The sequence below is a fragment of the Pteropus vampyrus genome, unplaced genomic scaffold (genome assembly GCF_000151845.1).
Source record: "Pteropus vampyrus isolate Shadow unplaced genomic scaffold, Pvam_2.0 Scaffold505, whole genome shotgun sequence".
NCBI classification, from domain to species: Eukaryota; Metazoa; Chordata; class Mammalia; order Chiroptera; family Pteropodidae; genus Pteropus; species Pteropus vampyrus.
This window is the reverse complement of record NW_011889286.1, coordinates 345,068-358,833: the sequence shown is the minus strand read 5'-3', so window position 1 is coordinate 358,833 and position 13,766 is coordinate 345,068. Positions and strand designations below refer to the sequence as shown.

At 43.0% G+C, this 13,766-nt stretch overlaps 1 protein-coding gene across 11 annotated transcripts in view; it reads left to right on the top strand.

Moving 5' to 3' along the window:
• The window catches only part of CEP164 (centrosomal protein 164), a 66,872-nt gene that overhangs the window by 16,526 nt on the left and 36,580 nt on the right, over positions 1 to 13,766 (top strand). For 9 of the 11 annotated variants that reach the window (XR_002777758.1, XR_002777757.1, XM_023524888.1 and 6 more), the window contains exons 4-8: positions 2,384 to 2,588; positions 4,814 to 6,490; positions 9,263 to 9,418; positions 9,812 to 9,946; positions 10,654 to 10,731. Coding sequence is in view for 9 of the 11 variants with exons in the window: in XM_023524888.1 (XP_023380656.1) it covers positions 2,384 to 2,588; positions 4,814 to 6,490; positions 9,263 to 9,418; positions 9,812 to 9,946; positions 10,654 to 10,731 (2,251 nt within the window). In the remaining 2 variants the exon portion in view is untranslated. The remainder of the gene's footprint in view (positions 1 to 2,383; positions 2,589 to 4,813; positions 6,491 to 9,262; positions 9,419 to 9,811; positions 9,947 to 10,653; positions 10,732 to 13,766) is intronic. The other 2 variants (XM_011383165.2, XM_011383160.2) reach the window with 1 other exon arrangement.

The following is a 13,766-nucleotide window of genomic DNA, read 5'->3' as shown; positions in this document are numbered from 1 at the left end:
GGTATTTATCTGTGTTTGCATGGGGTAAAAAGAGGTCAGATGTTTTCTTCCGTAAAGCATGTTCTCCGAAGTTTTGTATGTTTCTTTAGAAAAAATTTCTAGAATTTGAATTAATGTGTTAAAATATATTCAGAGTTTAAATATTGTTAATTAATACCAAAGTATTTTCCGTTAAAGTTTAACAGTCCTACCAATAGCACATATTGTTCGTTTAAAAATATTATGAATTAAGAAATTGTCGATCAGAAAAAAAAAAAATCAACCCCCCAAAATTGTCAGTCCAAGGGTAAGAAATTATACCTGGTTATTTTAATTTGTATTTCCCAAATCATTCAGAGTTGAGTTGGCCATCTGTTGTTGGCTCTTAGTTTATCTTTTGTGATTTGCTTGTTTATATCCTTCGCCTTTTTGTCTATTGTGTTGCTTATCTTTTCATTTTTGTTAAGGAGGTAGAACTCTTTGATTTTTCTTTGTATTAATCTTATGCTACTGTTTGCTCCCAGTTTCTTTTAATTTTCTTTATGCTTTCTTATGCACTGAAGAAGAAGGCAAAAACGTCCATCGTCATCACTTCTGTTCAATTACACTAGAGGTTCTAGTTAGTGCATAAGTTAACAAAATATTTTTGTAAATTTTTTTTCTGGTAAAACATACATGACTTTACTGTTTTAACCATTTTTAGATATACAGTTCAATGGCGCAAAGTACATTCACAGTGTTGTGTAACCATCATCACCTATCTCCAGAACTTTATCTTCCTAAGCTGACACTATGTACTCATTAAACAATAACTCCCTCATTCTCCCCCCTCCCCAGCTCCTAGTAACCTCTGATCTACTTTCTGTCTCTATTAATTTGTCTATTTAGGTACTTCATATAAGTGGACTCATACGAAATTTGTCCTTTTGTGATTGACTTATTTTACTTAGCATAATGACTGCGAGTTTCATCCATGTTGCAGCATGTGTCAGAATTGAATTCCATTTTAAGACTGAACAATATTCTAGTGCTTGTATATACTACATTTTGTTTACCCATTTATTGTCAGTGGATATTTGGGTTGTTTCCACCTTTGACTAATATGAATAATGCTGTCATGAACATTGGCATTAAAACCCAAGTTCCCAGGGCCTATATACAAATATCTGTTTGAATCCTGCTTTCAGTTCTTTTGGGTATATACCCAGAAGTTGAATCGATGTGTCATGGTATTTCTATTTTTAATTTTTTGAGGAACTGCCATACTCTTTTTTCACAGTGCCTATACCATTTTACATTCCCACCGACAGTACACAAGGGTTCCAATTTTTCTACATCTTTGCCAACACTTGTTATTTTCTGCTTCCTTTTTGATAATAGCCATGCTAATAGGTGTGAAGGGATATTTCATTGTGGTTTTAATTTTTTATTTCCCTAAATTTTAGTGATGTTGAGCATCTTTTCATGTGCTTATTGGCCATTTCTGTGTCTTCTTTTTCACTTTTTACCCTTGATATATATATTTTATTACTTCTATGTATTTTCTGTTTTATTCGAATTGAGATTGAGTTTGCCAGATTTCATAAGGAGCCCTAGATTTTATTGGGATTGTATTGGATTTATATTTAATTTGAGGATTATTGGCTATTGAGGAAATTTACAGACTTGAGTCTTTCTGTTCAGGAACATGGAATCTCTAATGTTTTTTCTTTTTCTTAGCTTTTTGGTAAAGCTTTATAAAAAATTTGCATTTTGGATTTATACCTGGATATTATATATTTTATATTGCTATTGTGCATTTTTTTTCTATTAGCTGTCTTAATGGATTAGTAATAGTGGATCGGATGAATGGTTTATTTTGGACTTGTCCGTGGTGAAACACAGATTCTTGAAACCCACCTCCTACATTATTTTCTTCTATTGTTGATCCCCACCAGCTTGGATTGTCACCTCTTATGATTTTGGAATGTTTTATAAGGCCAGAGCTTTCACAATGTATTTTTTTCCTCAGACCATTTATAAAAATATTAAGCAAGGTCTAGCTTAGAATTTATTGCCAAGATACCATAGTATTTGTACTTAGATACCATCTAAAACGAAGTTTATTCCTGCACTAGTCTAGCGTGAATTCCCAGGAACTCCAATGATTATATGTCTCCTGAGATATCCCAATCCTTTGTTCCTATCGAAGTTAGCTCCTTTATTCTTAGCCAAACGGTACCCTTCAGTTTTGTGTTAATCTTTTCCTCTCTTCTCCTTTCCTCCCATCTTCTCTATCCCTCTTCCCTTTTCCCCTAATTCCTCTTCCTCCTCTGCCTCTTTGCCATTTTTCTTCCTTTTCTTTTTTTCCTAAGTAGCTTTGGACCTGAGCAGAGACTAACTTCTGACCTCTGCTCATCCCTAGCCAGGACATCACAGGTGATATTTACTATTTCAACTTTGCCAACGGGCAGTCCATGTGGGACCATCCCTGTGATGAGCACTATCGAAACTTGGTGATCCAAGAGCGAGGGAAGCTGTCAACTTCTGGAGCTATTAAGAAGAAAGACAAGAAAAAGAAAAAGGAAAAGAAAGACAAGAAGGACAAAGAGACCTCCAAAAGTCCCCTGGTGAGTCCATAGAAGCCAGATCCCACAGAGGCCAGGGTTATAACCTGAGGGGGTATTGGGAACCTCTGGGTGTTTATAGCTGGGAGGTTAAGAACAATTACAATAATATAGTAATTTCTTGATACTTCATCATGTGAATTGTGCCTGTCTTCTGGCATGTTTTCCTTTCAGCTTCTAGAAATTGTTAGTATTTCTAAACAATTCCTTTTTTCTGCCTTGGGAAGTGTATGTTACATAATAGGATGGGTGAGAGAGGGTGCTCTGCTGAGGATGGTGGTTTGTAGTAGTAAAAGAAGTGATGTCATGTGCCCCTCTGGAGAGTGGGGGGACAGGGAGCAGTTGGTGAAGGCCAGAGAGCCTTGATGAGTGGAGTGTCTTTCTTCTTCTTTCAGAGTCAGGCCTTCCTATTGTGGGTTCATTATTTGTCTCAGTGGTACGAATTCCTATGCCAGATCTATCCATAAGTCAGCTGTCAGGACACCAGTGTCTTCAAGATCCCAAAAGAAAAGTTTGGGATTTATTCACTCCTGTAGATTACCTTTGTTGCCGGTGTCCTTGGTTAGTGGTGGATAATGGAAATTTGGTTGCAGTGTGATCACCTTGGTCTCAAGTAGCTTTCTTGCTCAGAGTCGAAGGTGTTCTTTTCCATTTTTGTTTTATTTGTCTGTTCAGTATGTCTGTACTTAGGAGGCAGAGTTATTGCCCTCATTTTATAGGCAGAGGAGCTAAGAGTTGGAGCCATACTGAAGTGAGGCCTGGGCTCTCCCAGCACATTGTGGCAGTGCAGGGAAACCTGCCTTCTTCCCCTCACCCAGCTGTGAGGCGGGCGGGGCACATTGAGGAGAGTGAGGGTCAGCCAGGTGGAGAGCACTGGGGATATCTTTTCAACCCTCTCAGTGGTCCAATTGATTTGCTCTTTTGTTTATAGTCTTTATTTCCCACTAGTACCTAGTGCTTGCTTCTCAGTGAAGATTCCTTCAGCTTCCTTTTATCCTTTCCAAGGTGTCCATTCTGGCATTGGATGGTTGTTGATGAATTCATCCTTTTTATTATTTCCAAGCTTTACAGAGACTCCTCTCTCCTTTCCCTTCCTCCACATACTACTACTCATGATTCTGAGAAGTAAGATAACAAGCCTGTTCCTCAAGATAGAGAAAAGAAGACTGATACTTTCCAAATAGGCTGAATTTTCTAATGTCATATATTTGAAAGGCAAAAGATGGACAACAGGATTTTCACTAACCCAGGATTATTGTAAGTGATAATCAGCATCTGGCAGGCTGTGGCATGACTAAAGGCGAGAGAGGGAATGAAGTGAGGGTTCTGGGTTGGAGATTTGGGTAATAGCCTGCGTTCTGGGTGTGTGACTGAGTTCCTGAAGCTCCCTAAAAAGGATTCTTTCTGTGGTTTCAGGAGCTGGGGACAATTGGATAATCCTGGGCTGTAGTCTGGATCTTAGGTCTCAGGACAGATGTCTCAAACCTGAGTTTGCCCAGGGTACAGCCAGGTGGGTGACCTGGACTCAGGTAGTTTGGGCTCTCACGGTGAATTCTTACAGAGTATGGTTGATCTTTAGAGTTTCTTCTAGCCTCAAGGTTCTCTGGCTGTGTGGATGTCTCCTGAGCAGTACCAACTTGTACCTGTAGAAGACTCAGACTGTGTTTCTAAGGCTCAGCTCACAGTTAGGTTTCCCCTCTTCTCTCCCTTCTTAAATAATTCTGGTAAGGTTAGTGGATTTTATAAAATTAATCAATCATAGAACTGAGAGTTTGGTGATACCTTAGGGATAACTTGGTCGCTGACTTTCAGATTTTCTTTAGTAGTGAAGCCCTGTCTTCAAATCAGGTCCTCCATAGAGATCCAGCATATAAAAAGTGGAGCTGTTGTGATTGAACCTGGGGGTGTAGGGCTTGGTGATGTCCCTCCTCCAGTGTGTGCACAATGTAGCAACTCCCAAGGTACCATGTGGAACCAACCTGCAGGTTCCATGGAGCAAGGTTTGTAAGCCACGATCTAGTCTGGCCTCTTCTTTATAGATAAGGAAACTGGGGCCAGAAAACAACAAAAGCTCAAGGGAGCTTTTAGCTTTTCTTCCCTCTTTGGTTTTTGTTTTACTTTAGATGGAGGGTGGGTTTCTGCTAAGGGCTTGTCAAGGGTTGAGGGAGCAAGTGTAACTCAGAAGTGTTTTGTCTTAGTTTTCTCTGCATGTTTATATACCCATCTAGGAAACGCAACCTGATCAGGGACTTCTGCCTTCTTCCTCCTTTCTCCGCGGCCCATCCCCTCTCTCAGCACCTGGGCTTGCTGATGTGGACCTAGACCAAGAGATGCAGGCTAGAAGTGAGGGCTCCTTTAAGAAAGGGAAGAGCCCATGCATGCTGGGTGATACCCCCTGGCCTCTCACAGGAACCCTGCCCAACAAGCTACAGCCACTCTCCAAAGGCCAATCTTCCCGAACCCACCAGATCATTGCCGATGTGGAGAAAATTTTAGGCAGGGCCCCAGCCCAAGGCAGGACAGAATTAGGAGATCAGCAGGGTCCAGAGAACCCCCAGAAGCCGACAGAGAAAATCTACCTGGGGTTTTCAGACCCTGAAATAGAAGAGCTGGAAATGAGGACCAGACAGCAGAAACCTGGCATTCTGGGCCCTGAGAACAGCAGGCCCCTCCAAAATGAGCAGGATGTGCTAGAAAGCAGGAGCCAGGCCTCTGTTCACTCAAAGCTTTCTGAAACCATCAAGGGCCCACAGTTGAAAGGGGAGCAGCACAGCCACAACGTGGCCAAACTGAGCTCCACTGGCCCTGGCGGGGACAAGGGCCAGAGCCCCATTCCCTCATCATCCCCTGAGGAGGACCCTTCCCTTTCCCCTTGTTCTTCTAACCATATACCGCCTGCCAGGAAGAGCAAGCTGTTCTCGTTAGATAGTAGCCAAGCTGAAGACCTGGGCTGGCAAGGTGTTTCTGGGGAAGGTGGGAGCATGGGCCGGGGAAGGAGGAGGAGAGAGCCCCCAGGATTGTGGATGGGACAGGTCTCCAAGCTTGTTAACAAGGGCACCCCCGGGAGCTGCAAAGAAGCAGAGGGCAATGACCCTGAAGTTCTAGAGGCCTCAGCTGATGATCTACCTCAGGGACCCTTCCTAATACCACCTGATACCCTGGCATCAGAACCATCCCAGAATGCCCTGTTAGGAAGTGCCCCTGGGGCATCTCCCACCAGTGAGGAGAGACAACCATCAGGGTCTCCAGATCCCCCCCAAAAAGACAGGAACCCTAGTGGGTCTGGGCCTGACTTGGAGAGCAGCAGCAGCAGCAATCTGGCCTCTTACCTTGGCTCTCAGATACTGGGTGAGGTGAATAACTTCCCATGGGACATGCAGAGCTCTCGGGGATCTGAGCGGGGCATGGATCAGTCAGGCCCTGGACCCAGAGATCTACACTACAGCCCCTTTCTAGTGCCCCAGTTATCCCACCTGCAGAGCTCTGCTGATGAGCAGTCAGAGAGTGAAGACTATTCTGAGGATCAGAGGTTCTACCAGCACATCCTGCAAATGGTCAAGATCTCCAGGCGGCTGGAGGGCCTGGAGCAGCCTGAGAACATGCAGGAAATTTCATGCAAAGACTTTGCCAACATGGTCTGTTGTATGGCAGCTGAGTGTTCCAGGATGTCTAGTGAGGGTGAGCACGAGGCCATCAGAGCCATGGAGAGGGACCCAAGGTTTCTGGCTTGGAGGCCAGAGCTACTGGAGCATCCTCAGGAGGTGGCCCTTGCTCCGGCTGGGCTGGAGGCCTCTCAGCAAGCCTGTTTCCAGCCAAGCAGCAACCCCCTCAGGCAGGGGCTAGTTGAGCTGAGTTCCAACAGAGAGCTTGCGGCAGAGCCAGGCAAGATGCAGCTTCTCAACCAGGTAGGCTTCTTAGAGAGCATGGCCTACAGGCCTCAGTGAATGTGGCAGCGAGGGAGCAGATTGAGTTGACATCTTAACGAAGCTGTCGGGTCTGCTTTCCTGTTATTTGCTCTCCCTTGGTAACTACTGATCCTTTAACTTCTCAGGATGGTGATCTTAGGGGATGACATATATTTCATGTTTCTTCTATCCCATCACCTGCAAGATAGTGGCTGAGGATACCTAGATTTCCTGGGTGGTTCACATGCTTTGAAAATGATCAGTTTTGAGGGTGAGAGAGGTGGCACCAATCCTGGCACTCATGCAGGATATAGGTCCTTCCCAGGATTTGGGAAGCCTTTCCCATCAGCCAATTATAAAGAGAGGTCCTCCCAAGTAGATACCCTACCCTTAAGCTCTGAACTGAGTCCTTTTCTCAAAATCACAGAAAACAAGAGAATTAATACTGTCATGAGGGGCTGAATCCCAGAATCTCTCTACCATCCTGTAAATTGCTTCTGCTTCTTGCTTCCCAGGGTTCCCAGAAATCATGTGAATAACCTGTGTCAAGCTGTGCAGACCCTGTTTGTTCCTTCACTTCCTCTTGTACTGGGATTTACCAAAGAGTTGGGCTTGCTCTATCATTTTGACCCTTTGATCCTTTAAAGAGTAACACCATATTTTTCATTTAGAAGAAGTCAAGTTGGATCAGAGACCATGGGGGTCAATCTGAATTTCCCTGGCTATTCTGCTATTGCCCAGCTGTGGCTTTACCCAGTTGTTACCTCTGGTTCCTAATTGCTAGCGTACACTGGTTCTCTGTTAGTTCTAATAACTACTGTAGCACTATAAATATCAGATAAGCAGCAGATTATCCTGAAAGTTTTAATTAGCCCAATGGCAGCAAGTTTATCCGCTATGAAGGACAACGCCATGCACAGCCCATAGTCAGAGTTAATGGCCATCTTTGAAGATGATCAGCTAGGGGCCAGGAATATATAATTTCCTTGCTAACCGCTGATTTGGTAAAGGCCTGGGTGAACAATGCCCTCAGTGTGCCTGTCTCCCTCCCTCAAGCCCCCAGCATGTTAGCAAATTAGCCATGTTAGGAGCCTGTAATTTTCCATAAATACAGATTGGGAAGAATTTTGCTTGCTGCTACACTGGGGCTAGTTGGGAGGGTGGAAGTCAGCAGGAGCAGGCCTGGTTTGCTCACAGTTCACCTCAGAGAAGCTTGCCAATGCTCCTTTTCTGCCACAACCAGGAGGCAGTGTAAAATACTGGCTTAGAGATAGCCCTGGGTTTCAAGTCCATGTCTGCCCTCTTTGCTAGTCCTGTGATTTTGGACAAGGGTCTTGACCTCACCAGTCACCATTAGCTCATGTGGGGACTGTGGCCTCAGGCTGTTGTGAGAGTACAGTGAGATATGGCATGTAAGGTGCTTAGCTTGATGCTTGGTGCTCAGGTAATGTTGGCCAATTTTATTATCAGCTCCTTTTCTGCCTAACAAAGATACTCTGCAACAGGCCAGGTGATTGGGAATCTACAAAGGCCTGGGAGTGGTTATTATGTCCCCTTTCAGATGAGTGTCTGATGCCCTTCCCCTGCAGAAAGGGATACTGCTCAGAACCTGATAGTCCAGCCCCTAGGCTGAAGCTGCGGGTGAGAAGATGGGTGGCCTGATCTTCTCCAACCTGACCTCCTCCAGGTTCCCCTTTCTTTCTTCAGTCTCTGTGGGATTAGAGAGAAATGAAATTTTTGTTGTTGTTTTATACATTTTAAGTTGAGAAATGAATTTTAAAGAACTCTTAGTAAATTGTCACCAGAATGCTATCCTTGTCTCTTCTTCTAAGCCCAGACTATTATAAATGTGAATCCCTATAATAATAGTAATTCCATAACCTTGGTGTAGCCCTGGACCACTTGCACATACTCCTTGCATTCATTATCTCATTTGAACTTCTCAACAAACCGTAAGTGATTGGACACACATCATCTCCATCTTTCAGATGAGTAAACTGAGAATCTAAGAGTCCGTGAGTAGCCCGAGATCTCAAAATTCTGACACCTAGGCTGTTTTTTCCCATCCTTGCTGGCATGAAGCCTTCATTTGGCCCTCCTGAGAACAGGGAAAAGGGACTAGTCTTTTGGCAAGGCTTCTGTCAGCCATTTTCCTCATCAGTGGAGTAGGGAAAGAGTTCTTTTTTGGTTGCTTATGTATATTGTTTCACAGTTAATATTTATTTTACACAAGGCAATACATGCCCATATTAAACAATGTCGAATAGTACCAAAAGGCATATAATAAAATACAACAGTTCTCTGGTGTGTGTACCCCTCTCCAGAGGCAACCGCTTTCTTCTGGTGTTTACTTCCATATTTATAAATAATATGCTTAGACTGCTTTTTCATGATTCATCAGTTTTAAACTTTATCTATTGAGACTTCTCATCTTGGTAGATGAGGCATTTGTCTCTGCTCTCCCCTCCCCCACACTTCCTATGTGGCTTCTGAAAGGAGAGCAGAGCCCTGTGCAACATCTGCCAGATGTGAAAGAACCATTTACTGTGAGATAGCAGAAGAGTTATGAGAATCAGGAAACCATCCTGTGATTTCTCACACAGTTAGCACAATGGTAATTTCTGGATGTTGTGTTTCATTAGCAGCCTCTGAATGGAGATGGTTTAAATTTGAGCGGGCAGGATTTAGATGTTTTATTTTTATATCTGTCTCTAACACTCTCAGAGCCTTGTGGTTTCTTGGGTTTGTAACAAGCTGTTTTCTGTTGCCCAGGCCCTGGGCTCCTCGTTAGCCCCAGTCCACGTTCCTCTTGGAGGCTTGGCTCCCTTACGAGGCCTTGTGGATGCCCCGCCCTCTGCTCTTCGCGGATCTCAAAGTGTGAGCCTGGGGAGCTCAGTGGAGTCTGGTCAGCTTGGGGAACCCACACTGGTAAATGCTTTTTCTTGCATTCAGTGTATTTAGTTTACTGTGGGGCCTCTGTGTACCATGCTAGGAACTATGGCCCATAAATAGAAAGAGAGGGCATAGGTTGAGTCCTGAAAGCTCATAATCTACTTGGGAAGGTGAGTCACACCTCTGTGATGCTGAAGGTGGAATCTGGGCAGTGGAGGTTAGACCCATGCCATAGAGACAGCAGTGCTGCTTTCCCAGTCTGTGCAGGCAGGGCAGTAGGAGTTGGGGAAAGGAGGAATCAGTGTGAGCTGGAGTTACCAGGGTCAGCTTCGTGGATGAGGTGGACTTGCTCTAAACAGAAAGAGAGTGGGGAAAGTACTGTAAAGGTCTTTTTAGCGAGTCCCTTGACTTTCTTTCTCTATTTTTGAGCCTTCACAAGGTCTCAAGACCTCTGCTCATGCAAAGTGTCTCTTGGGCTCCATCCATGAGGACCAGAATGCTCTCAGCCTCTTGGCTTTAGGAGAGGAGACCAACAAGGAGGATGAGGTAGAGAGTGACAACCAGGTAATGCTGAATCCTTTTCCTGGCCTAGAAACCCTCTGTGCTGTATATATTTTTTTGAAAAAATTTTATTGTGGTAAAATATATATAACATGAAGGTTACCATTTTAACCAATTTTAAGGATACAGTTCAGTGGCATTAATTACTTTTACAGTGTTGTACAATCATCACCACTATCCATTTCCAGAACTTGTTCATAATCCCAAACAAACACTCTGTGCCCACTAAACAATAACTCCCCCTTCTCTCCTCTCCCCAGCCCCTGGTAACCACTGATCCACTTTCTTTCTATGAATCTGTCTAGTCTAGATATTTCAAGTAAGGATAATTATACAATATGTGTCCCTTAATGTATGGTTTCTTTTGTGTGGCGTAATGTTTTCAAGGTTCATCCACTTTGTAGCATATATTAAAACTTCATTCCTTTTTATGACTGAACAATATTTTATTGTATGAATATACCACATTTTGTTTATATATCCATTCATCTGTTGATGGACACTTGGGTTATTTTCACCTTTTGTCTAACCTCTGTGTTACTTTGAAAATAAGTAAAAATGGTTTTCCAGTCCACAGCTTCATTTCTTGCCCAGTCTGTATACCTTCCGGGCCAGACTGAGAAAGCATAATCAACAAAGAGCCTCCTGGCCCTCACCCTCGGCTGTCCAGTTTCCTTTGACTTGCCACTCATAATCATTTTTGTTTTCAGAGTGTCTGCAGCTCAAGTGAGCTTCTTAAAAACCTGCACCTGGACATTGGGGCCTTGGAGGGTGATCGTGAGTATGAGGTAAGAGCCCAAAGCCCCTGCAGGCAGATGTCTCAGCCTGCTGTGTCCCTCTTCGCTCCTTTAGCCTTTCTTCCTGTGGGATACATATTTGGAAGGAGAACCATTTTGCCCTGTCTTGTTCAGATGGGATTTCTGGGGCTTGGAGAAGCATAAGAGTGGAAAGAAATCTGTCTATTTACTCATTTATCAAATAAGCACCAATTATTGTATGTTTCTACAAGATGAGGCACTTTGCTAGGTGCTGTAGGTCATATAAGCCTACATTAAATGTGATTCGTGCCTTTTAAGAGCTTATAGTCTCAAAAAAGAGAGACTTAAATAACTGGAACACAGAGTAGAATGCAATGAGGCCATAAGGAAGGTAAAACAGAGTACCACGGGAGGGCAGAGTTAGGGACCTCTTGTCCATTAAGATCAACTAAGAAAGGCTTCATTGAGAAAATGACATCGAGGTGAGTCAGGAAGAAGGGTGGGCAAGACTAAACAAGCAGAGGTGAATGGTGAGAGAGAAGTCCAATGGGCGCTGCAGAGGCAGAGGCAGAGATGTGGGGCAAGTTTGGGGAAGATGAGGTGTCTGCTTTGACTGGAGTTCAGAATGTATATGGGAGAGAAGTGACAGATAACACTGTGGAGGTAGATTGGGCTGGATCATGGAGGACCCAAGTGCCAGCTAAGAAGTTTGGATTGGATTACACAGGCATTGGGAGTCATCAGAGGTTTTGAACTGAGGTGTAACATCATCCGGATTCTTAACATTTGTTGAATGCTGCCTGCATAGCAGGCCACTGTGCTAGGCACCATGGGAGATACAGGGATCGGTAAGATATGGGTCTGGGCTGGCCTCAAGGAGTTTGCCGTTGAAAAGAGAAAAAGGACACTAGGTACTTGGCATTTTGTAGGTGTTCAGTAGATGTTGAGTAAATGAATATTTAGGAAATTATAAAGTAGGGCAGCATGCATAAAGAACTATAGCACAGGTATACTGTTTGGAGGAGTTCTGAGGGAGAAGAAATTACTTCCCTAGAGATCAGGGAGACTTAGTGGAAGAGATGACATTTGACCAGGGTCTTTAAGAATGGGTAAGTTTTGGATGTGGGGAAAGATGTAAGAGATATTTTAGACAAGCGAACAGCTTGAGCAAAGACACGAAGCCTGGGAAATGAAGAATACAATTGGGAATAGATTCTGGAATTACCCACCTCTGTTCCCAGTAGTCCTGTTGCTTCTGATCTCTTCCTCCATGATCTGTCTTTCACTGTCACCGAAATATTCTTCATAAAACAAACAGAACCCAAAACTCATCATGTTGTTGTAAAACCTAAAAATTCTAATGCATCTTTTTACTTGAAAAGGAACATTTCCTACTATATGTACTTGGTGTTCAGTTTATTCATTTTTAACAAATAACATTTCTCGATATATTCCCAGAATATTCGCACAACTCATAAATCATGAGGTCAACAACTCAGATTTTCTACAACATTTAAATATTGATAGCAAGCTTAATTAAGCTTCACAATCTAATATACCAAATTCTTTTAAATATTTTAAACACTTTAAAGTAAAATAGATCACTCGCATTTTATTAGAATGATCAAAAAACTGAGCAGTACAATAGTGCTCATATCATGGATTTAAATTTGTTTCCTTATTATCTCTTATTATTATGTCATTATAATCTCTTATCATGTTCCTGTTATCTCTGACTCTTTTTTCTTGGTCTTCAGCTCCCCTGGTGAGCCAGATTTAACATCTCAGGCTGGCTGAGGTTGTAGATGCGGGCTGACAGGCCCCGAGTTGTATGCTGGCCTTCCCAGATGACCCAACTCTAGCCATTGCAGGCTCCTTTTTATAGTTAGGCTTTCTCTATTACCTCAGAGACCGTCCATATTTTTGGCTCTGCATAATTGGATGTTTTGATTGTGATTTGAACACTGTCTTCCAGATGTGACACTTTTCCCCTAAGTGTCCCATCTTTATCATCAACTTTATCTGTGTCTACTTTGAAACTCTTTGGAGTGGGGCCTGGTCTGCTTGCATTAAATCTAAAACCTTTAATCTCTTTGCTTCTCTGAAATGATAGCTTTGTTTCTTCTTATCTACCATTAAGACCTTATGATACTGATAGAGCCTAGAAGGATGACCATGAATAGGAATGGGATGTCAGGAGGACTTACTTTTGGAGAAAGAGGATAGCTTTCACAAGACTGAGCAAATTGAGAGTAGAGATTCTATTCATGTCTATATGTCCAGGACCTGGCCCACTGCCCGGAACATAGGAAGGATGTGGATAAATTTTGCTGAGCAATCGAGAGAATGAATAGGTGAATGAATGAACGAACTATGCTGAGTCAGGGAGGCTATCCTGGCAGATTGCACTGTGCTTTTTTCTTCCCTTGGCTTTCCCATGTCCTGAATAGAGTGGGTACTTTGTCCCTGATGTCAGCTCGTAGACTGAAGATCCCAAAGTAGATTGATCACGATGAATTTGATGAACTTGGACTTTGGGCTAGTTAATTTTTATTTAATAATGGGTTATAAATGTCAAGAAAAAAAGGGATTTTCGTCTTTGACATGTCCTGGATTTCTAGAGTTCCTTTCTGATGATTATATATATTTTTTGGTGATTGGAAGCTTTTAAACATATTTCTTATAACCTCTTATTATAAATAGGCAACCCAGTGTGATGGGGGAAAATGTCTGGAGTGGGAGATGTATTTAACACCTCCCACCCCTGTCTCTAGCATCTCAACAGATTTAGTTCTTTTTGCCACATGGAATATTGGATTCCTGTGTTCTAACCTCAGGCAGGAACTAGGGCTTTTCCTGGCAGGAAGGGTTCATGGTGGGGATGAATAAAGGGTTTCAGGACTTGACAAAGCTGCCTGTGCTTGGACCATGCTCTTTGAAAATGGCTTTTGTTCAGGTTTATAAACCTTGGATCCTCTGGGCTGCTCACCTCTTTCCACTCCTGGGCATCCTAGGTAGCCCTAGATGGAGAGCTCCTTCCATGGTTTGTTCTATCCTGTCTCACC